At 32.1% G+C, this 23274-nt stretch overlaps 1 protein-coding gene and 1 long non-coding RNA gene across 13 annotated transcripts in view; one reads left to right on the top strand and one right to left on the bottom strand.

Annotated features, from left to right (window-relative positions):
- Window positions 1-23274, bottom strand: part of NBEA (neurobeachin) — a 662791-nt gene that overhangs the window by 535578 nt on the left and 103939 nt on the right. For all 7 annotated transcript variants that reach the window (XM_019736455.3, XM_074330023.2, XM_074330024.2 and 4 more), the window contains exons 9-10: window positions 11234-11431; window positions 10496-10629 (exon numbers count right to left, since the gene is read on the bottom strand). In XM_019736455.3, coding sequence (XP_019592014.2) covers window positions 10496-10629; window positions 11234-11431 — 332 coding nt within the window. The remainder of the gene's footprint in view (window positions 1-10495; window positions 10630-11233; window positions 11432-23274) is intronic.
- The window catches only part of LOC109449832 (uncharacterized), a 266951-nt gene that overhangs the window by 192731 nt on the left and 50946 nt on the right, over window positions 1-23274 (top strand). The gene's annotated exons all lie outside the window — the stretch shown is intronic.

Genomic DNA, 23274 nt, shown 5'->3' with positions numbered 1-23274 from the left:
ACCCTAAACCTCCAGTGAAGGGAAAGGCTCTAGATACTGAGGTGAATCACCGATAAGCAATAATGTAATCAATCATGCCTATGTAATGAAGCCTCCAGAAAAACCATAAAGGACAGGGTTCAGAGAGATTACGGGTGGTGAGCACGTGGAGGTGATGGGAAAGTGGCAGGTCTGGAGAGCGTATAGCAGCGCTACACCCTGTCCCCACACCTCGCCCTTTGCATCTCTTTCATCTGGGTATTCATCTGTATCCTTTATTATATACTTTATAATAAATCAGTAATCCAGTAAGAAACATGTTTCTCTGAGCTCTGTGAGCCAATCTAGCAAATTAATCAAACACCTGATTTATAGCCATTTAATCAGAATTACAGGTAACAACCTGAGCTTGCTACTGTCCTGTGAAGTCTGAGAGAGTTGTTGGAACCCCCCCGATCTATACTCAGTTAGTCAGAAGCACAGCTGATAAACTGGACTTACAACTAGTGTCTGAAGGGTGTGTGTGTGTGTGTGTGTGTGCGCGCGCGAACCCATGCTGGGGAGAGGAGGTCATTCTTGTGTGACTGAGCCCTTAACTTGTGAGATCTGATGCCATCTCATCTCCGGTTGATAGTATCATAATTGAGTTAAATTATAGGACAACAAGCTGGTGTCACAGAGAACTGCTTGCTGGTATGGGGGAAAACTATCCCTCCATACATTAGAATTGTGTGCTCAGACCTCCAAACTGCATATATATATAGAGACGATGAAAGGTTTAAACTCAATAATCTACATTTCCACCTTAGAAAACTAGAAAAACAAAAGTAAAATCAATCCAAAGTAAACAACAAGAAAAGAAATCATAAAAATTAGAGTACAAATCAAAGAAATTTAAAAGAGAAAAATCAATAGAAAAAAATCAAGGGGACCAAAAGCTGGTTCTTTGAAAAGAACAGTAAAATTGATAAGCCTGTAGCCAGGCTAAGAAAAATAGAAAGCACACACAACATACTAATATCAAAAAATGAAAGAATGGATGTAACTACAGATCCAATGGAAGTTAAAGAATAATAAAGGTAAAGTATGACTAATTCTATGTCCATAGATTTGGCAACACAGATGAAAGGACCAATTCCATTAAAGACACAATCTGCCAAAACTCACATAAAAAGAAACAGATTTTCTGAATAGACCTGTATCTATTACAGAAATTTAATAATAATAATTTTCCTAAACAGAAAGCACCAGGGCTAGACTGGCTCACTGGTGAATTCTACCAAATACTTAAAGAAGAAATGATGGCAAGTCTCTACAATCTCTTTAAGAGGATAGAAGCAGAGGACTATTTCCTAACTCATTTTATAAGGCCAATATCACTCTAAAACCAAAACCAGACAAAAACATTATAAGAAAAAAACTATAGACTAATATCTTCCATGAACATACATGCTAAAATCCTCAACCAAATATTAGGAAATTGAATCAAAGAAAGTATAAACAGAATTATACATGAAAACCAAGTGGGATATATCCAAGGTATGCAAGGCTGTTTCAAGATTCAAAAGTCAATTGATTCAATCCATCACATCAACAGGCTAAAAAAATCCATCACATTAACATGCTCATATCAGCAGGTGCAGAAAAAGCATTTGACCCAATCCAGCAAACATTCATGGAAAAAACTCTGAGTAAACTAAGAACAGAGAGAAACTTTCTCTACAGATAACATCATCCTTGATGAAAAACTCCAAGCTTTGCCACTACAATCCGATACAAGGCAAGGATGTCCCCGTTCACCATGCCTTTAAGACACTGTACTAAAAAGAAGTCCTTGCTAAATCAGTACAACAAGAAAAAGAAACAAAACATCTATCTACAGATTGGATAGGAAGACATAAGATTCTTTGTTTACAGATGACACAATTATCTATGTAGAAAATCTGAAAGAATCAATGAAAAGCTCCTGGAACTAAATATTTTATAGCAAGTTTACAGGTACAAGGTTAATATAAAACACTCAATTCTTATATACCAACAATGAACAAGTGGAATTTGAAGTTAAAAACACAATACCAATTACATAAGCACACCAAAAATGAAATACTTAGCTAACAATCTAACAAAATATATGCAAGATCTATGAGGAGAACTACAAAACCCTCAATAATGAAATCAAAGATAAACTAAATAAATGAAGAGATATTCCATGTTCATGGATAGTAGGGCTAAATATTGTCAAGATGTCAGTTCTTCCCAACATGATCTATAGATTTGTTGCAATACCAATCAAATCCCAGTAAGTTATTTTATCAGCATTGACAAACTGATTCTAAAGTTTAATGGAGATGCAGAAACCTCAGAGTAGCCAACGCAATACTGAAGGAGAACAAAGCTGGACGACTGATGCTATCAACTTCAAAAACTATTATAAAGCTATAGTAACAAAGATAGTGTGGTATTCGTGAAAGAATAGACAGATCAATGGAACAGAATAGAAAGACTAGAAATAAACACTCATAAATATAGTCAACTGATCTTTGACAAATGAACAAAGACAGTTAATGGAGCAAAGATAGTCTCTTCTTTCAGCAAATGGTGCTGGAACAAATGGACAACCATATAAAAAAGTGAATCTAGAAACAGTACATAGACTCTTTACAAAAACTTACTCAAAATGAATCACAGACCTAAATGTAAATACAAAACTAAAAACTAGAAGATAGCAAGAGAAAACCTACATGACTTTGACTATAGTGATGACTTTTTAGATACAACACCAAAAACATGATATATAAAATAATTGGTAAGCTAGACTTCATTAAAATTAAAAAGTAATGCTCTGAGAAAGACAATACCAAGAGGTTTAAAAGGTAAGCTACAGACTGGGAGAAAATATTTGCAAGAGATACAGCTGATAAAGAACTGTTATACAAAATATACAAAGAACTCTTAAAACTCAACAATAAGAAAACAAATACCCCAACTAAAAAATGCACCACATGTGTCACAGACCTTAACAAAAAAGATATACAGATGACAAGTAAGGATATGAAAAAGTATCTTACATCTTATGTCATCAATAAAATTAAAATTAAAATGAGAAACCACTACACACCTACTAGAATGAACAAATTCTAAACCACTGACAAGACCAAATGCTGGTGAGGATGTTGAGCAACAGGAATTCTCATTAATTTTTGGTGAGAATGCAAAATAGTATAGGCACTTTGGAAGACAGTGTGGAGGTTTCTTGCAAAACTAAACATCTTTCACCATATGATCTAGCAATAATGCTCCCTCGTATGTACCCAAAGGAGCTGAAAACTACGTGCGCATCCACAAAAAACCTGCATACAAATGTTTACAGCAGCTTTATTCATAACTACCAAAACCTGGAAGCAACAAAGATGTTCTTCAGTGGGTTAGTGGATAAATAAATTGCAGTACATCCAACAATGGAACATTACTCAGTGCTAAATAGAATTGAGCTATGAAGACATGAAAAGACATGAAAGAATCTTTCTTGCATATTACTAAGTGAAAGAAGCCAATCTGAAAAGGTGTGATTTCAACTATGTGACACTCTAGAAAAGGCAAAGATATGAGAACAATACAAACATCAGGAATTTGGGGGTCTGGGGTGCAGAGGAAAGCACAGAGGATTTTTAGGGTAGTGAAAATATTTGTTATAGTATTATAATGATCAGTACATATAATTAGACTTTTGTCCAAACCCACAGAATGTACACCAAGAGTGAACTCTAGGATAAACTATGGACTTTGGGTGACTATGATGTATCAATTTAGATGCATCCTTTGTAAAACAAAAAAAAAAGTACAACTCTGGTGAGTGACAACGGGGAGTGTATGTATGTGTGGGAAGAGGGAGCATATGGGAAATCTCTGTAAATTTTTATTGTAAACATGAAACTGCTCTAAAAATAAAGTTTTAACAAAAATAAAAATAATTTTTAAACCGAAAAATAAAAAGAATGTTTAAAACAACAGAAACTGTGCAGACGAGGATACGTTACACATGATTTGGGTATATAAGCCTAACTAGAAGGCAGCTAGCGAAAAAGCTTTGGAAGTTGTCAGCCTAGCTAATAAGACCATGCACCTACAAACAAATTAAAAGCCAATAAAATGGTAACACTGAATTAACTAGAATCTCCTGATGATGATCTATTAATTCTTTTCTTAAAGGTTTCACTCGCTGCACATACTGCTTGTCATATCCAGAAGAGAGAAAGGGAAAAGAGCCTAAACACGTCAGAACTCTTAGTATTACACTCACATTCCATCAGAAATATTCTGAGCTTTTGAGGATGAATTGTAAATATTCAGGCATCTGACACTATTCCTTGTAAAAGCAAACAATGTTAATTTTAGTTTTATACTATGACTACCATAAAATCAGTGTAAATGAAGCAATTTACCATAATTATTTTCAAAAGGAATGTAAAGGAATAGAAAAGTTAAAAGAAATAAATGCTATTCCATGAACAATATAACAATACCCTCGGTTACAAAATATGGTTGAAATATTGAAGGACAAGCAGATGTGGACATGCAAACTAGAGGAAAATTAAAGGCAACAAGTTTGTTAAAAATGTGTCCCTTTTTTTTCTTTTTTTGGTCAAAGATAAACCAGAAGTGTTTAAGGGGCAAAATTATGTGTCGTAACCTGAAACAGCACAAAGTAATGTAGCACTAAAATTGGATTTCACTAAATTTAAAGGAAACTTTTTATGGAAGAATTACTATAGAAAAGCAAAAGCAACTGCCTATTACGAAAAACACTTAAAATTGCTAGATGTAGTCTAAACTTTATTACTAGATATCTGTGTGCAGGTAGGCTCCTTTGAGTAAAAAGGATTTACCTGCCAACGAAGAAAAAATCAGTAGAACATCACATTAAAATCTCCCTGTTTCAGGCAGAATACTTAATGTCCTTTATTTTATACTCCTTACAAATTAATTTGTACAGTGAATTCAATATAAGTTCCATTTTACTCTCATTAAATTTCACTATTCATATTATAATTTGATTTTTCTCCTTTAATAGTAGTAGTAGTAGTATATGTACTGCTAAAGCACTTTTTGTGCCTGTTTCACTTCAAAGAATATTTTCATTACTAATTTAGTAATCTTTACAAAAAAGGCAGACTAGCAAATATAGATATAGAGAAGTAACAGATGTATATATTTGAAAAATATAAAGAAAATAAAAGTAATGATTCTGCAAGTATATATTCAGATATATTGAAATACTTTTGGAAAATGAAATAATAATTCTATTCTATATATATGAACAACAATCTACCCAAGAGAGACAATCATTATAAACAAGTATTGATTTCACTTCTTTTGCTGATTGAAAACAATCACATTTCATTTTTTTTACGTCAGTTAGGTTAAAAATATATAACAAAATTTTAACATTATATGTATAATAGGCACTTTTCCTTGAACAAAAAATTAGGAAACAAGGTCAGACAAAGGATTTTATGTCACTTTGAAGTACAGGAAGAAATCTGGTCTAAGTAATTAGACACTGAAAGGCTAAAATTTCCAGGTAATTTTGTTGGTTTACGTATGACAGCATTGCTACTCAGAACTTTACAATGAAACTTTTAATTATTAAGAAAGCCACTTTATTATTAAGGGGCCTAAAAAATTCAAGATAATTACTGTAATAACTGGTTAGCAAGATTCTTTTTAAGAAAAAAATCTTGGTTTAAGTTCACTAAACAAATTAATGAATCATAAATATTCATAGCACAAGAGGATTCTTAATAGAATCATTGATATAAATGTTTTATGGGATTCTCTAATTTTTTATACCTTATATTTTATCAGACAGTCTAGCAAACGACCTGTATCATAATTTTTAAAAAAAAGAACACTTTCTGAGAAAAATATTTATGTGCTTACAAGAATTCATTGTAATTCTCACTTGAAATTCATATTTATCTACGTTATAATAGCATTAAAATAAATTTTAGTAATACAAAATTGCATCACTCAATAGATTATCAATATTTACTGAAAGAAAAAATACTCATTAAAATCCCTACTATTAACCAGACACTATGACACTTTACATATACAACCTTATTTTAGTGCATATACAATCAAATAAAATTGGCATGGTTAAAATCATTCCACAGCTGGCAAAATTGATTCTCAGAGCTGTCCACAGTGGTTTCCACTGAGGGCTCTGGAGTCAGGCTTTCAGGATTAGAACTTCTAATCCGTTACTTAAGTCTCTGTGACCTTGAACGAGTTACTTAATTTTTCTGACCCTCATCAGCAGAACATGATTAGATGAGATAATACAATTATCAACAGTGACTGGCACATAGTAAGTACTCAGTAAACACCACATGCTACTACTACACACCCTTAAACATCCCCAGATAGTACGTAACACCAGATAGTACGTAATAGAACACAAGTTCCAGTTAAATCTGTCTGACACCAAAAGAAGGCCTGTTTATCACATCACACTCTCTAATGAGAACTATTCTTCATGTATTTTTAATTGTTCAACATACAAAAGCCTATTTTGTGCCAGGAAACATGTATTTTTTTAAAGCAAATTTCTTCCAAAGTCACAAAATAAGGAAGACATATTTTGTTTTGTTATCACCCATAGTATTTAATAACATATGTTCTTAAAAAGAACATTTCTTTAGTAGGCCAAATTTGAGGAGGACATGTCATTTATAGTCAAGGTATATGATCGTCCAAATGAAAGGAAAATGAAATTTCTAATTTACTGAGTCATTCCTAGACACAAAATACAAAACACATGATTACTTCAAGATGGAAGTTATACTTCTTGAAATAATTTATTAATATTTGCTCATTCTCTTAGTCATTAAATAAGTATTTATTAAATATCTAGTCAAAGGAAATTTGTGTAGTTATTGCTCTCAATATTCACTGGATTAAGTGGAATTGACCAGTCCATTATAAATAGTACTAGCCCCCGAGAAATGAAAAAAATATCCAGATAGCTTTGATCACTTGTTAGAATTACTCAAGGTGGTGATCACCCTGCTTGAGAATCATGCAAAAAATAAAATCACAACAATAACTACATATTGGCCTAATTTATTTACTCAATAGATCATATCAAGTGTACTGTATGTGTTGCCACAAGCTATTTATCTCAGTTTAATAATATTTATCTGACCCTCTGTTGGTTAATTTTTTCTGCCATGATAGACTACATGTTAAAAAACAAGGGAGTAGTAAGTGCTATTTCTGGAGATTTATAGTAAGGGGGCAGCTATACAAAATCCAAAAACCAGCTAAAGAAAAATCATCTTAAACCCATCTAAGCTTGTTTGATTTGGTTTTGTTTGTTTGAGTTGGTTCAAAACTTGAGTATAACACATTCCTCAATTTTAAGCCTCTCTATGTAGAAAATGGACAGATATTTCTACAACTGAAAATATAAGTCCTACTTACTTAAGTAATTCTCAATTATAAGTAACATCATTGGTTAAAAGAAATTCAAATATAAAGTAATATGGTCCCTATTATAACAACCAATTCCTAAGATTGATAACATGTAATATTTTAGTATAAAACTATAGTATCAGTGATAATATTGTAGATCACCTAGCACGTTGTCATCATAATAACAAAAACAACAGGTACTGAGTGCTTACCATGTCAATCTAACTATTTTATTGTATTTAATCTTAATAATCCTGTAAACTATTATTATTCCTATTTTATAATGGTGGAAACTGAAGCACAAAAAAGTTAACACACTCAGAGTTGCACTAATAATAAATAGTAAACTTGAGATTTGAACCCGTCTGCCCACATGTACACAACTGCAATACATAGCCTTCATAATAAACAAAGGCACAAAAATTCTCTTGCACCAAGTCTATTTTTAAAGGCTCCAGAAAATAAGATTATTCCTTCAACAAATTATTTTAATATTAAGCCCCCTATATACAGTGAAACTCATCAAGGTTTATAGCAATGGTATGATAGTACCAACAGAAGTTAAGTATTACAGAAACAGCAAAAAGTTTCATAAAAAGAGACTACTGAGTGCAGCGAAGTGCATGGAAACTAACATGCTTCAGCTGAAACACAGAAGGCAGAGAAGTAATTTATTTTAGAGCTTAGCTCAATTTCTCCAAAAATTAATTAAGAATTAGATAAACTGCAATTTTTGGCATATATTTATTATGCAAACAGATCTTCAAAAAAGAATAAATCAAATTTGGAAGATTTAGAAACTTCAAATAGATTCTCACTCCTCTAGAACAACTTACTACTGACTAAAAATAAGATGACATATCCTATTTCAAGGTCTCTTTCATCTATATGAATTTATGATACACCCAGAAAACAAGAAATTCTATCAATCCTTGCCCTGTAGCTAACTAAGAATCTGTGTTCTTCAAACAGAGGGAGCAATCCCACTTAGCAACTTGCCTTTAACATTTTAAAAACCAAAAGACCATCACTGATGCACACACCTGTCTCCAATATTCCCTACAAATCTTTAAACAAAAGATTGTATTACTGATATAGTTGTCCACTAACAAGTGAACCTCAGACATCAACGGCTTTGACTCAATTAATGAAAAAGTCGTGAATAATTCAAAATAGCACGTAACTGAATCACAAGGTGGCTTGGAATTGGGTGTGTAGTATTATGAAAGAAGAGAGTGATACCTTTCTTATTATATGTTTTCTATTGGCTATAAGCTAAGAAGTTAATATATCACTGACAAAGTTGAAGTTATTTAATACAGGAAAATTAAGATGAATGATATAAAAGAACTAAAAACAAATTAAAATGAAAATCAGAATGCTGACCCCTTAATACTGTCTTTTATCACAATAAAATAAATACAAGTTAAATACCAAAATATGATATAAACATTAAAATGAATTTTGAAAACAGGCAATGAGAAATAACCATGTGCCTTGGATGAATGGACCAGATAACCTGTTAAATATAATTTTAGCACTAAGATTTTATAATAACTACTCATGAAGATATAAATTATTGTGGATAATTTTAGTTATAACATTTCAAACTATATAATCTTTCTAATTTTTTTTCACAAAGCAAAAATTCTATTTCAGGTTAAAATAATTATGGACTTAATGTTAATTCATAAGGACTCTTTACATTACACATGGGGTTTTCTACTGGATACTTCATATCCAACTTTTCATAGTATTTACTAGGATTTTAATTACTGACCATAATATGTACTGGGTCATGTAGATGATAAAGACAAAACAATTTTAATTTAAATTTAGACATGGAATTTAAAGTTTCCTTTTTCCAATAGGCTGATCTATCAATGAAATTATTTGGTATCTCTTAGCAAAGTAGTATCACAGCAGGTCATGATCTCAGGATTCCGTTTCACTTCAAAACTTTTCACTTTAAAACTTCAAACTTTATACTATATTTACATGAAATAAAGCATGACCCATGGATGGGAACTGAAATTTGTAAATGTATCAGTCACATTTATACTTCATATAAAGACAGTCCCAATATAGGAGAATATTAATAGCAATACTAAAATAGAATTTTGTTAATAACTAATTTAGATAATATGAGAAAATCATGTTACATTTCAATGTACTTTAATTTTTTCCAATCTTAGCTTTATTCACTAGTTTTTTCATCAATTCAAAATTGGATGACCATGAAGGAGCTCATACATATGTGTTCATACTAAAGAAATATTCCTGAATTATTTTTGATGTAGAAATTAATGTTTATCTATATAACTTTTAAGTTCTCCAAACATAGCAATATACAGTCAAAATAGCTGTTAAGTTCACATTTAACTTCTTACATTTATGATTCTAAGATATAAAATTAAATAAGTTTGATGCATGAGATCTTTTTAATAAAAAGGAGGGAACCTACAAAAATTGTGCATGAAATCAATCTAATTAGAAGATAGTGAATTTTTATATAAACACAGATCTGCTACTAGTTAGATCTGAGTTCTCAATCACGAACCATATATAAAGAAAAGCTAATATCAGTTAATATTGTGCTAGTCTATTATAATAGCATTACAAAAAATATCGATATTTAAGATATAAATGATGTAACTGATATTAAATATTCTTCTTCAGAATAAACATTATCCTAGTAATGTTGTTTAACCGACAAGATTTCATAGACAATTTAAACCATGAGCATTTGCAAAGGACTTTTTGCAAGATTTTTTCCTCAAATGCATATTAAATCACTATACTACGTTTGGTAAGGGATTTTTTATTTATTATGAAAGAAGTTACTCCTTTATGGTTATAAGAATCTCAGTGTCAGGTTTGTTTATATTGTGTAAATACAATCTGCCCTGATCCCAAAGAAACTTTTATTAGCACTTTAAAAATAAAAACCAAACATTATAATACATTTACACAGCACCAAGTATATAAGGCATAAACTAAGCATGTAAAAAATATATGAAAATACACAAAGAAAACTTACCAGACAGTTGTTTCCACTTGACTGTCATTGAGCTGCCGATTGTCCAGTTGGGCAAAAAGTGGGAAAAGCACTTGAATCCCTCCAATTGAATGAATTGCACTATGAATTGAATGTGTCACTATAGCTTTCACATCCTATGTTCAAAAACAAAAATGTTTATTACATATCTAAGTATAATGTTATCACTGTTTCCTTGTTAAAAATAACTTTGTAGAAGAATTAAATAATATTAGACATTTTAAAAACCCTCAATTATACAGTTTTTGATACACATATAAAATAAAAATTTCAAATTTGAAATCAAGTTGAAAGATTTTTATACTGACAATATGAAGCTACAGATCAAAAAGATATTTTAGAATAAGAAATACCACTAATGGATTTAAAGATACCCAGGTAATTTTATGTTAGGGAGTTATACTAATATGTTCTTCAACCAAAGTATGTTTCTACATCAACAACTAATTCAGCTAATTAGTTGATTTTATTTCAAAGGCTATAAAAACATACAAGAAAACAGAAATGACAGATATCCTATTAAGGAGACAAGTCAATGGTAAAGTGCACAGCCCAAAAAAAGGTAGAACGCAGAAAACATCAAAGAACTAACAACCAAGAAAACAAACAAACAAACAAACCCAGCAATTGTGGATTTATAAAGGAGCAATGTTTAATAGGTAAATTAAAGATACTGTTAATGCTGATGAGAACATGAAAACTAAGCTACTATTCACCCACCTGAAGCATTAGAGCATGTGGGGAATGCACGAAAATCGATGAGTTTTCCTTTGGTGAGGATTCCAGGCAGAGCTGAGCATCAGTGGCCTTGGCATTGTATGTAAATGCAATACTACTTGCAAGTTTTCCATCATACAGAACCTGTTTATGATGTTCTGCCAAATGAATATCACTCTCAGATTTAAACTTGAAGGTGCTCTGAAAAAAATAAAACTAAATTAAAGACTCAATTTAAATGTGACACAATAGCTTTTAAAGCAGAGAAAAATTTAACATACCGTGTTTCCCCAAAAATAAGACCTAACCGGAAAATAAGCGCTAGCAGATTTTTCAGGTTAACATCTCCTGAACATAAGCCCTAATGTGTCTTTTGGAGCAAAAATTAATATAAGACCCGGTCTTACTTTTGGGGAAACACAGTAATAAAAACTTATGACCCTTCTATGTGTCAGACATTATTTTATTATATTATTTGTTACTGTCACTTCAGTTCTATGAGAGTTAAATTTTATTATGCTAATAAATACTGAGATCTTTGTTTTTGCATTTTTATTGTTTTCGATTATTTACAAAATGATTTTATTAGAAATATATAAGGGCAGTTGATATTAAATGTAAATCAAATTTTCCTTTAATACTAGATAAAATAAGTTTTTCTTGTTAATACTTTCAAAAGTACACACACACACACACACACACACACACACACACACACAGTGCCTAGCACACAAATTACTTATATATAACAATGACTATTATTGAGACTATGAAAAATGTTTATATGCAAAAATATGTTTTTACTATAGAAAGTAATCAACATACTGATTACCAATGCGACTCCACAAAAGTATCACAACAGCCATGTTAAACCCAAATAAGTTTATTAAAACACGTTACCACTTTAAATAAGAGAAGTAAAGTCGTAATAAGAAAGCTATTGTTAGACATGTTTAAAATTTCTCTGCAGATAAGAACCTGACAATGACAAATTATATGTAACCTTTTCAAAAATCACACGATATTAATATTATTATTTTCAACTTACAACTATGCAAATCAAATGTTAGACAGTAAGAGCCAGAAGGGATGGCGCCAGGACAAAACGCCAAGTCTTCTAGCTTATAGTCAGTGTTAACGGATTGATGGTGAAGTGACCTTGATTATACCGGTAACCTAGGCTCTGCCACTAATTATCTCATGACACTTAGTTAAGATCAAAGAAATAATTTACCTGATGTGGCTCCATTTGCTTACTCTAATGTTATAATAAAAGTAAACCAAATATTCCAAACTCAAGTTCTTACAGGAGGCAAATAGATATGCCTATAAGCGAAGGGTGCCAGGTGGGGACGTCTTCAAACCAGAGTGCGCATGTCTTGTCTAAAAGTGACCCCTACTGCTCAGCTCAAGTCAATTATTGTATGTTGCCAGTTCTTCCATAATTTTCAAGAGAAACATCAAATCTGAATTTTTATATAAAGTCATCTAATTTCTAATTCAACCCAAACATTTAAAAATACTATGCAGACCAAACATGTCAGGCTGAATTTAGCCAGTTTTCTACTTCTGGATAAGTATCTAGAGAGCCTCTCTAACTTGAACTTGATGCAAACCATTAGTTATAAGGCATGTGCCAAGACAAGAGCAGCACAGATAATTAAAAATGTGTATATATGTGGCTTTGGATGGTACTTCCTATCTTTGAAATGTAAGTATGTTTACATACTTCAATATTACAAATTAACTAACAATTGCACTACCTTGGATCAGACCTTTCGCTCTTCTCTCAAATGCAATCTAGAACATTTATCTCTTACCTCAAAATTTCAAACTTTCATATTTTCTTAACACACAGATTCACATGTTCCAAGCTAGAAGTCAGTTCAAAACATGTCCTCATTTAAAATAAAAATTCTATTTCATTTGCTAATGTACTAAGGAACAGATAATTACAATGAAAAATTGAAAACAAAAGACTTTTTAAAAATATATATTTAAGTAAAATTATGAGTTAAATATATTAGGTAGCAACACTGGCGATACAAAACCCAACTAATTGCCTTCTTCACTGGTTGCTTTGGTATTGTACAATAAATATGTATTTATTTCAGTAAGATAGATCACAAATGTAATTTGACGAATTTCAGTAAGATCATCAATGCTCAAAATGTACAGTATTTGTGTTTCTAACCCAATGATTTTAAAAGCAAAATTTCACAAAAATGTTAGATTTGTGACTTATGTTGCAAAGCATTGATGAAAAGCAGAATTATTTTGATGAAGTAAAACATACGAATTAATTCGTAGAAATAAAAGTATATAGCTGAGGGATTTGGGGAAAATACAGGACATTGAGACACTGGGAAAACAGACCAAATAAGAAAGAGAAAAAAGGAGTTGGAGCCATGGGCAAGTTGGAGTTTAATCAAGTATATGTGAGCTGCCTTCTTAAGAGTATGTTGATAGCACTATACTAGGAGAAGCAATGTGTAAATGATGGGAATAGCAATTGGAGGAAGAGCAATACATGGTCTAGATACAGGATTAAGGATTTAATTTAGAGCAATGTATCTATCATAAATTAAGGATTTTTTTTGGGGGGGCTGGGGATTCGAAACCAAAAGCAGGCAACAAACAACAAAAGCAAAAATAAACAAGACTACATCAAACTAAAAAGCTTTTGCACGCAGCAAAAGAAATCAACAAAATGAAATGGTAACCTACTGAGTAGGAGAAAATATTTGCAAATCATATATTTGATAAGGGATTAATAGCCAAAATATATTTAAAAAAAACTCATACAATTCAGTTGCCAAAAAAAAAAATCTATCTGCAAAAGGGGCAGGGTATCTTAATAGACACGTTTTCAAAGAAGACATACAAATAGCCAACAGGTACAAATAGCCAAAAGGTGCTTAATATCACTAGTCATCAGGGAAACGCAAATTAAAACCACAATGAAATACCAACTCATCTTATTAGAATGGCTATTAGAAAAAGACAAGAAATAACACGTATTGGGGAGAATGTGGAGAAAAGGGAACCCTTGTGCACTGTTTGGTGGGAATGTAAATTGGTACAGCCACAATGGGAACTAGTATGACAGTTCCTCAAAAAGTAAAAACAGAACTACCATATGATCCAGCAATTCCACTTTTGAGTACTTACCAGAAGAAAACGAAAACACAAATGAAAAAAGATACTCGTATATGCACCCCTATGTTCACTGTAGCATTATTTTCAATAGCCAAAATATAGAAACAACCTAAGTGTCCATCAACAAATAAAGACAATGTGGTGTACACACGTACACACACACACACACACACGTACACATACACGTACACACACACACACACACACACAATGGTATATTACTCAGCCATAAAAAAGAATGAAAGCTTGCCATTTGCAACAATATGGATGGACATTGAAGGCATCATGCTAAGTGAAACACGTCATGCAGAGAAAGACAAATGTCTTTCGTTCTCACTAAATGTGGACTCTAAAAACAAACAAACCAAAAACCAAACTCATAGAGACAGACCACAGATTGGGGTTTGCCAGGGGTAGGGGTGGAGGGTATGCAAAATGGATGATGGTGGTCAAAGATCAGAAACTTACAGTTATAAGATGAACAAGTTCTGGGGATACAATGTACATCATATTGATGACAGTTAACAATCCTGTATTAATATTTGAAAATTGCTAAGAGAGATTTTAACAGTTCTCAAACACACTAAATTATAACTCTGTGAGGTGATGGATGTGTTAACTAACCTTATTGTGGTAATCATTTCATAATATATACATTTACTGAATCACTAGATCTTGTATACCTTTAACTTATACAATGTTATGTGTAATTATATCTCAGTAAAACAAGAAAAAAAACATTAAAAAAAAAAACTATGGCATTGTCAGTTCTGTACAGTACAATAGTTAAAAGCCTTAACTGTAAAACCAGTTAGACTTGAGTATTCACCCCAAATCTATGACCTAGATGTGTACCAATCTACAAGTTATTTACTTGTCATCTGTTATACAACTAACACATAACATAAATAAAGCACTTTGAACAATACCTGGTTCTTTAAAAGCTACTCAAAATGGTAGCTGCTATTATTACAGCTTCCTTTTCTAGTTAACATTATACATTTTCCCATGTTAAAATTTTTTCATAAATGTTACTCATAAAACATTAACCCTAAATTTTATGGTAATGGCATATTGCACTTATGATAGTGGAATGCAGATATCTGTGAAGAAAGCATTGTTAAGTAGAATGCTAATCACCAAAAAAGTGGTTTATCTAATTGCTACAAGAGCAAAAGCATGTTATTTTCTAATACTAATGTCTGAAAACTTCACCAATGTCAAAAATATAGCCATTTTCCCACTGAATTTGTGTAATAACATATACATGACAATACCTATTGCTCTCCCCAGAATCACTATGTGACAAGTGTTACTGATATTAAAATGGTAATGACACTGCAATATCCAATGAATCATATTGCCTGATGTATAATTAAAAGAATGTTGCCACCTGTACATTGTATATTTTCCCTTCAAAATGATTAACTAATCCATCTCAGCTCATTAAAAAAACCATTCAGACCTAACATCTACATTTCCAAACTTCTCTAGAAATCTGAATACATAAAATCAACCAATTCTCCTGCTGCAAATTTTTTCATAATTCCACATAAATGCAAAATCCAAACTATTATTTTGATTTTCAAAACCTTCAATAACTTAGTTTCAACCTGTCATAATCATCCTCGCATTTCACCATAAATCACTTTTCTGACTCTGTACTCTACCATGAAGCCAGGCCTGATAGTGCGTTAATCCATACACACATCTGTACTCGCTGGCTTCTTTCCTTGCTGTCATGATCTCTGTCTCACATTCTATCAAGTCCTGTACACCCTCTAAAATTCATTTATTTTTCAAGAACCCTAAGAAATTTCCCTTCTCTATGAAAAGCTCCTAAATTCTCTGTAGCTGGAATTAAACATCCTCTCACAAAAATTTAATAGTATTTGCATTATATTTCCTTTTTGGTATATATATTAACTTTAAATTATAAACATTTAGGGATATAATTATCCTCATAAAGAGAGTATAAGCTTAATCACTTTTACTTCCCAAAGCTTAGAACAGTTCCTTGAATAAATAAATATTTGGTATATTGTTGAATTTTATTCAGTCACATGCCCTACAATCATTATTATTAGCACCCTTAATAAATAAGAATGTAGAAGAAAGGAAAGATTATAGTCACAAGCTTGCCAATAAATGACAAATGGATTAGCATAGAAAATTTCAATGCATGAAGTCAGTACTTCAACAGAGAGGAAAATAATTCACCCAATCTTACCTTAAAAACTTACTATAATGGCATGTATCAAATTACCAGAAGTGCCAAGTACCAGTACTGCAATCATTGCAATATTTCAAACATTGAAACAAGAGAAACACATCACTGGTACAAACCAATTCCAAGAGAAATGTTTCACTTAATGATACTAGAACTACTTATACCAAATTAAGCAATTATTTGCCAGTGTCAAGCAATTTCATGTAATTTATTTTTCTGATACAAGTAAACATTTTTAATCTACATGTAGTTAATTGTACAGGGGAATATTTTGGTAGGTCAGAACTTGTTAAAGTTAAATTGCAATCAATATTATCTAATGATAAAATATATACTTTATAGAAATGATTTGATTAAAATATGTGAATAATTATAATCAGGTAGAGACAAACCCTGACATTTCTATACCACTGCTGTCATTCATTTCTACAATAATTAATGAACACCTGTGATGCGGGCCTAAACCTTCTTTCACTGGGCCAACACTCCAAAGTCTCAAATAACTGTGTCACGTCTGGTACCTCTCTTCTGCTACTGGTAACACCTGCTTTCTGTTAGGGCTCATGGAGTCTGACACTGCACATATGCAGCTCTGCCCTTGGCAGATGACCCACAGGGAACCCTCACAAAGACTACTGCCCCTACGCCAACAGTCGCTCCTTTTCAGGACCACGTCCCACAAATTCCAGCTGTTTCAGCAGCCCTGAATTCTGATCTCAAACTCCTTGGCTCAGCAGGACCACTGCGATATGCCCGGCCCCCACCTCCTTTGTGCCTCAACAAAAATATTGATCACAGTCAGAGTAATGGGATGAATATTGAGCTTTTTTTATTTTTTTAAGTTTCAGGTGTACAAAACAATGTAACAGTTAGACATTTATCCCCCTCACAAAGTGATAATCCCACTCCCCCAATCTACTACCCCTCTGACATCGTACACAGCTGCTATAGTTCCACCAACTCTATTCCTTATGCTGTACTCCACATCCTGTGCCCATACATACACACACACACACACACACACACACACACACACACACACACACACATATATAATTATATTTGACATTCATTATTATTCAGTTTCAGCTTCAGGTGTACAGTGCAGTGATCAGGCATCTACATAATCCCTGAGGTGGTCTCCCTAATAACATAAGTGTCCATCAGATACCCTACAAAATCTTTGAGCTCACCTTAAATGTTTTCCTACTCTCAAGGATCTCAGGCCTGTGCTATATGTGTAATGACAAATGTCTGAACAAAAGTGTTGTTTACTTTGCCTGTTTTTATAGTTATTTACAGTGGCAGGGTATATCCAGCACCAGCTACTCCATCATGGACAAAATCAGAAGTCAGGTTAACTGTTTTTAAATTAACTAATTAAGCAAGAAATTTTGTAATAGGATATCAGGTTTTAAAGATTTTTGCAAATTCTAATTATCATCCCCATAGGAAAAAGAAACCAGTGAAAGAGTACCAATGGATCCAAAAAGAAAAATCATAGCATTTTTGGATGGATGAATTCATGAGAGGTATTTGAGGGAGGCAGACTGTTCACTACCAAAAGAAACAAAAATGATTTAATCTTTATGAACTTCAAACTAATCTGAGTTTCATGTGCCTGGCTGAACTGGTTGTAAAGCTATCTTCTCTATGAATCATTTCCCAGTTCCTACAATTAGAACCTTTCTCCATTATTCCGTAAGAACATAGTGTTCAAATATTATATCATGATTAAAGCTCAATCAAGATTACTTTTCAGGTTTTCCTATCTCTCCCTCCCTCCTTGGTTATAAGGTACTCAAAGGTAATTTACAGTTTTGCATATTCCATAATGCCTATAAAAGTGTTCTGTGCATAGAAAGCAATAACAAATGTTCTCTGAATTATAAAGTTGTATGATGAAATTCACCCTAATAGAATCTTTTTATTGTTTTTCCTCTACTCATTTTAAACTACTTTTAAATGATTTTTCCTTATTCAGGAATTCAGAATTTAGAATAAAATTATTAATTCCTAACTCTTAAGATTAAAAAATATACTACTTATTTCATCTTCCTTAATTTGGGTCTTCCTTCTGGCCTCAATTCAATCATAAAACTCCTGTTTTTTACTATTGCCCACACCTCCCACTTTCTGGTTTTTCTCTTATTAAAATATATATTTTTGGTTCTTTTCATAGAGGCCTGCATATTTTTCCTTTATTATTTTGTATCTATGAAAGAGTGGTTGTTTTAAAAAACACAGCAACCATAAGTATAAATATGAAAGCACCAGTGTTCTTTGCCCCTCACTGATGAACTTGTAAACAATAACTTTTTTGAGCTGAAAGTCTTGTAGTAATAATTACTGATATAATTTATTTTTATATTCATCAATGAATTTAAGTGAAAAGTCCAGCAAAACACTAAAGCTATCACTCTCTTTGACTCATCGTTACTATCCTTTAAAAACAATGTCTGAAGTAGTTTATTGATTCTTCTTATCCTTTTTTGTTTTTGTTTTGGATAGAGTATTATAACTATGATGCTTAAGAAAGAACTCAGTATACCTGATTCTAAAAATAATGATTGAAATAAAACACTATAAAATGTGTTGTAAAACACTGTCATTAGCTTTTCAACATCTGCCTTAACACTGCTGAAACTTATGTACATTTCATTGGGAAAAAACCTTTCCTTTTGTTCATTCTCCTTACAATGGAATCGACAAAATTTAATATATTGCATTAGAAGTTATAAAGTCTCTTTGGGCAAATACAATGTTTAAAATGTCCAATAAAACCTCTTCTTATACAGAACAAAATTGGTCTTAATTTTCAGTTTCATGATACAAAAACCTTAATCCCCTACTTTGGCTTGTACGAACAAAGCAACCTCGTCTTGTAATTAATTAAGTCTAATACTTTTAGATTTAAAAAAATTATAATGCAATCTAAATGACCATAACATATAACAATTGCATAAATATAATAATGTTCTTTTCTTTACCCCATTTGTGATATTTAGATTACTTTTAGGTTTTCAAAATTATATGTTAAAGAATGGATGGGGGGAGGGGGGTTCACACAGTGTGAGGGATATAAATGATAAATGTCTAAGTTTTGCTTTGTCTTGTGCACCTGAAACTAATTAATAAAAAAAAAAAAAAAAAAAAAAAGAATAACAAGCATATTTGTAAATATCAGTCTCCATTGGGTTGTTCCTTTAAGAAGGATTTTCAGAAGGAAAACTGTTATACAAAATGGTATGAGTTAGATAGGGATGGGAATGAGCAGTGACTGCCAATAGGCACGTGGCATCGTTCTGGGATGATAGAAATGTTCTAAAATTGGAGTGTGGTGATTTTTGCATAACTCTGTAAGTTTACTTAAAATAATTTACTTGACACTTAAAATAAGTGAATTGTATGATATGCAAATTATAGTTCAATAAAGTTTTATAATTTTTTTAAAGAAAATATGACCATATTTGGGGGTGGGGGGAAACAGGCAACAGAAACTGCTGGTGAAAGCAAGCAGATGAGAGATTTAACAAAAAAAAGACTTCAAGTTGATCATTAAAAATATGTTTCAAGAAGTAAAAGAAACCATAGAGAAATAAATGCAGGTATCATGACGTCATATTAAATGCACAAATCAATTAAGAGATAGATTCTATAAAAGTAATCCAAATGGAAATTCTGGAGTTGGAAAAGTATAATTGCACTGTAAAAGTCACTAGAGGGACTCAACAGATTTGAACAAGCAAAGGAAATTAGCAAACATGAAGAAAATCATAGTAAAAATGCTGAAAGCGAACAACAAAAAGAAAATCTGAAAAGCAGTGCTAAGAAAAATGACTATTCACTTTTGTTCAATATTATACTGCATGCTCTAGTGAGGACAACTAGGCAAGAAAAAGAAACAAAAAGAATTCACATTGAAAAGAAAAAGTAAAATTATCTCCATTTGCAGATGATATAGTCTTACGTATAGAAAATCTTAATGAATACACACACACACACACACAAAAAAATTATTGTTAATAGGTTCAACAAGATTGCAGGATACAGAATCACTACACAAAAATCAATTGTATTTTTACTACCATGTTTCCCCGAAAATAAGACCTAGCTGGACAATCACCTCTAATTCGTCTTCTGGAGCAAAAATTAACATAAGACGTGGTAAAAATATAAGACCTGGTATAATATAATATAATATAATAAATATAATATAATATAATATAATATAATATAATATAATATAATATAATATAATATAATATAATATAATATAATATCCAGTCTTATTTTATTATAATATAAGACCCGGTCTTATATAGTATAATATAGTATAAGACCAGGTCTTATGTTCATTTTTGTTCCAAAGGACACATTAGAGCTGATAGTCCAGCTAGGTCTTATTTTCAGGGGAACACAGCAGCAAGTAAAATCTGAACATAAAATATAAAAATACATTCATAAAAGTATCAAAATAATAAAACACTAGAGAATAAATTTAACAAAAGAAGTCCAAGAATTCTGGCATTTTGCTTATGGCAAAAAGCACAAAATACCATTGAAAGAAATTATGAAGACCCAAATAAATGTAAAGTTTTCCCATGTTCATGGATTAGAAGACATAATATTAAGATGGCAATATTCCCCAAATTGCTCTATAGATTCAACACAATATTGATCAAAATACAAGGTGGGTTTCTTGTTGATGTTGTGTTTGTTTGGCAAAAATTGACAAGCTGATACTAAATTTCATGTGGAAATTAAAAGGACCCAGCACAGACCAAAAAATAAAAAATTGAAAAAGAACAAATTTGAAAGTCTCACATTTCCCAATTTCAAAATTTATATGAAAAATCCAAAATAAGTAAATCTATAGAGACAGAAAGTAGATTTGTGATTATTTATTTTTATATAGAACCGGGTCTTATATTAATTTTTGCTCCAAAAGACGCATTAGAGCTGATTGTCCGGCTAGGTCTTATTTTTGGGGAAACACGGTAGGACTGCTCTAGGGGGAGGGATAACACAAAGGTGAGAGCTAAAGGGTACAGTGTTTCTTTTTTGAGGTGATGAAATGTTCTAAAATTCACTGTGTTGATAGTTGCACATATTTGTGAATATACTAAAAACCAATGGATTTTATACTTTAAATGGATGAGTTGAATATGTGTGAACTGTATCTCAATAAAGCTGTTAAACAAGCAAACAAACAAAAAGACATGAAGCTCTTTTCCTCTTCCTACTCTCTTCCCGAAAATTCATAGAGCTACCAGCTATGACTAAGTAAGGCTGGTGCCCCTGGAAGGCGCTGCAGTGGCCAATAGGGTGGAAGAGCCTTGAACTGAGTGAGAAGCACTTACATGCCTAGGGGATCTACCCAGCATGTGGTGTCACAGAGCTCCAGGGAGAGGGCATGGCATCTGAACAAGAGGGTTGTCCGGCAGCAGATGAAGAAGACAAGAGCTCAAAAAAGATGGGCGGAGGGCAGAAGGGAGGGGATCAGCTTGAGAGCCTGGCCCAGTGTGGTGAATTGGAACAGAGAAAGGATTAAGAGGGCATCCATGAGGGCCTGGGAGGTGGCCAGCAAAGGATATCAAAGCCTGCTTCAGGTGACGAGGGCATCCATAGGGAAAATGAAGGAAAGACTGAGAAACGGCTCCATTGAGCAGACCTAAGATATAATGTAAATGCAGTGAACTGGATCTTTTTCTTATAAAGAACATTACAGACAATTAGCAAGGTTTTAATGGGATCTGAGAATTAGATGGTAGTAACACACTGGTGTTAATAATTAGTAAAAAAATATTCTTACTTGTAGGAACATAACATTCATGGATGATGGAACATCATGTCATCATTTTTTCTCAAATAGTTATGGTAAAAATTGCTTACCACTGTGCTTGTAACTTTTCTGTAAGTTTCACTTTATTTGTAATTTTTAAAATGAGACAGAAATAAAGAGGATAAAGGTTCAAAAGACAGTAATAAATATTAAAGATAAGAAAAGTAAATCAAACATGTATAGTCAACTCTCTTAAGAAAACAAAGCAAGGAAATAGAACAAATACTAAATAGTGTAAGAACAATTGCTTGAAATACAAAAACATGCAAAAATGACGTACTGAAAGTACACACCACTTATCTGGAAATCAACTCAAGATAACCATGACATACCTAGCAAAATTATTGGACTTAGAGGAAAAAAAAAATCCCGTGCATGCGTAGGCAAAAAAGAGCAAGCACCTCATAATAGAATGTTAGACTCTCATCAGACTTTTAACAAAAATACTTCAAGCCAGAAGAAAATCAGTAACATATTTAAGGTGTTCAAAGAAAGGTTATTCAAGGGCTTTATAGCTAGGCAAATGACTTTCAAGTGCAAAGGCCCCTGATAAACTCATATTCAAATGCAATTCTCAAGAAACATTATTCCCATGAGCCATTCCTTAGGAATCCCATGTTTCCCCGAAAATAAGACCTAGCTGGACCATCAGCTCTAATGTGTCTTTTGGAGTAAAAATTAATGTAAGACCTGGTCTAACATAATATAATATAATACCAGGTATAATATAATATAATATAATATAATATAATATAATATAATATAATATAATATAATACTACGTCTCATATAAGACCGGGTCATAATATA

The sequence above is a fragment of the Rhinolophus sinicus genome, chromosome 16, assembly GCF_057876585.1.
Source record: "Rhinolophus sinicus isolate RSI-liver-muscle chromosome 16, RSI-T2T, whole genome shotgun sequence".
Lineage (NCBI taxonomy): Eukaryota > Metazoa > Chordata > Mammalia > Chiroptera > Rhinolophidae > Rhinolophus > Rhinolophus sinicus.
This window is presented reverse-complemented; position numbering and strand designations above follow the sequence as displayed.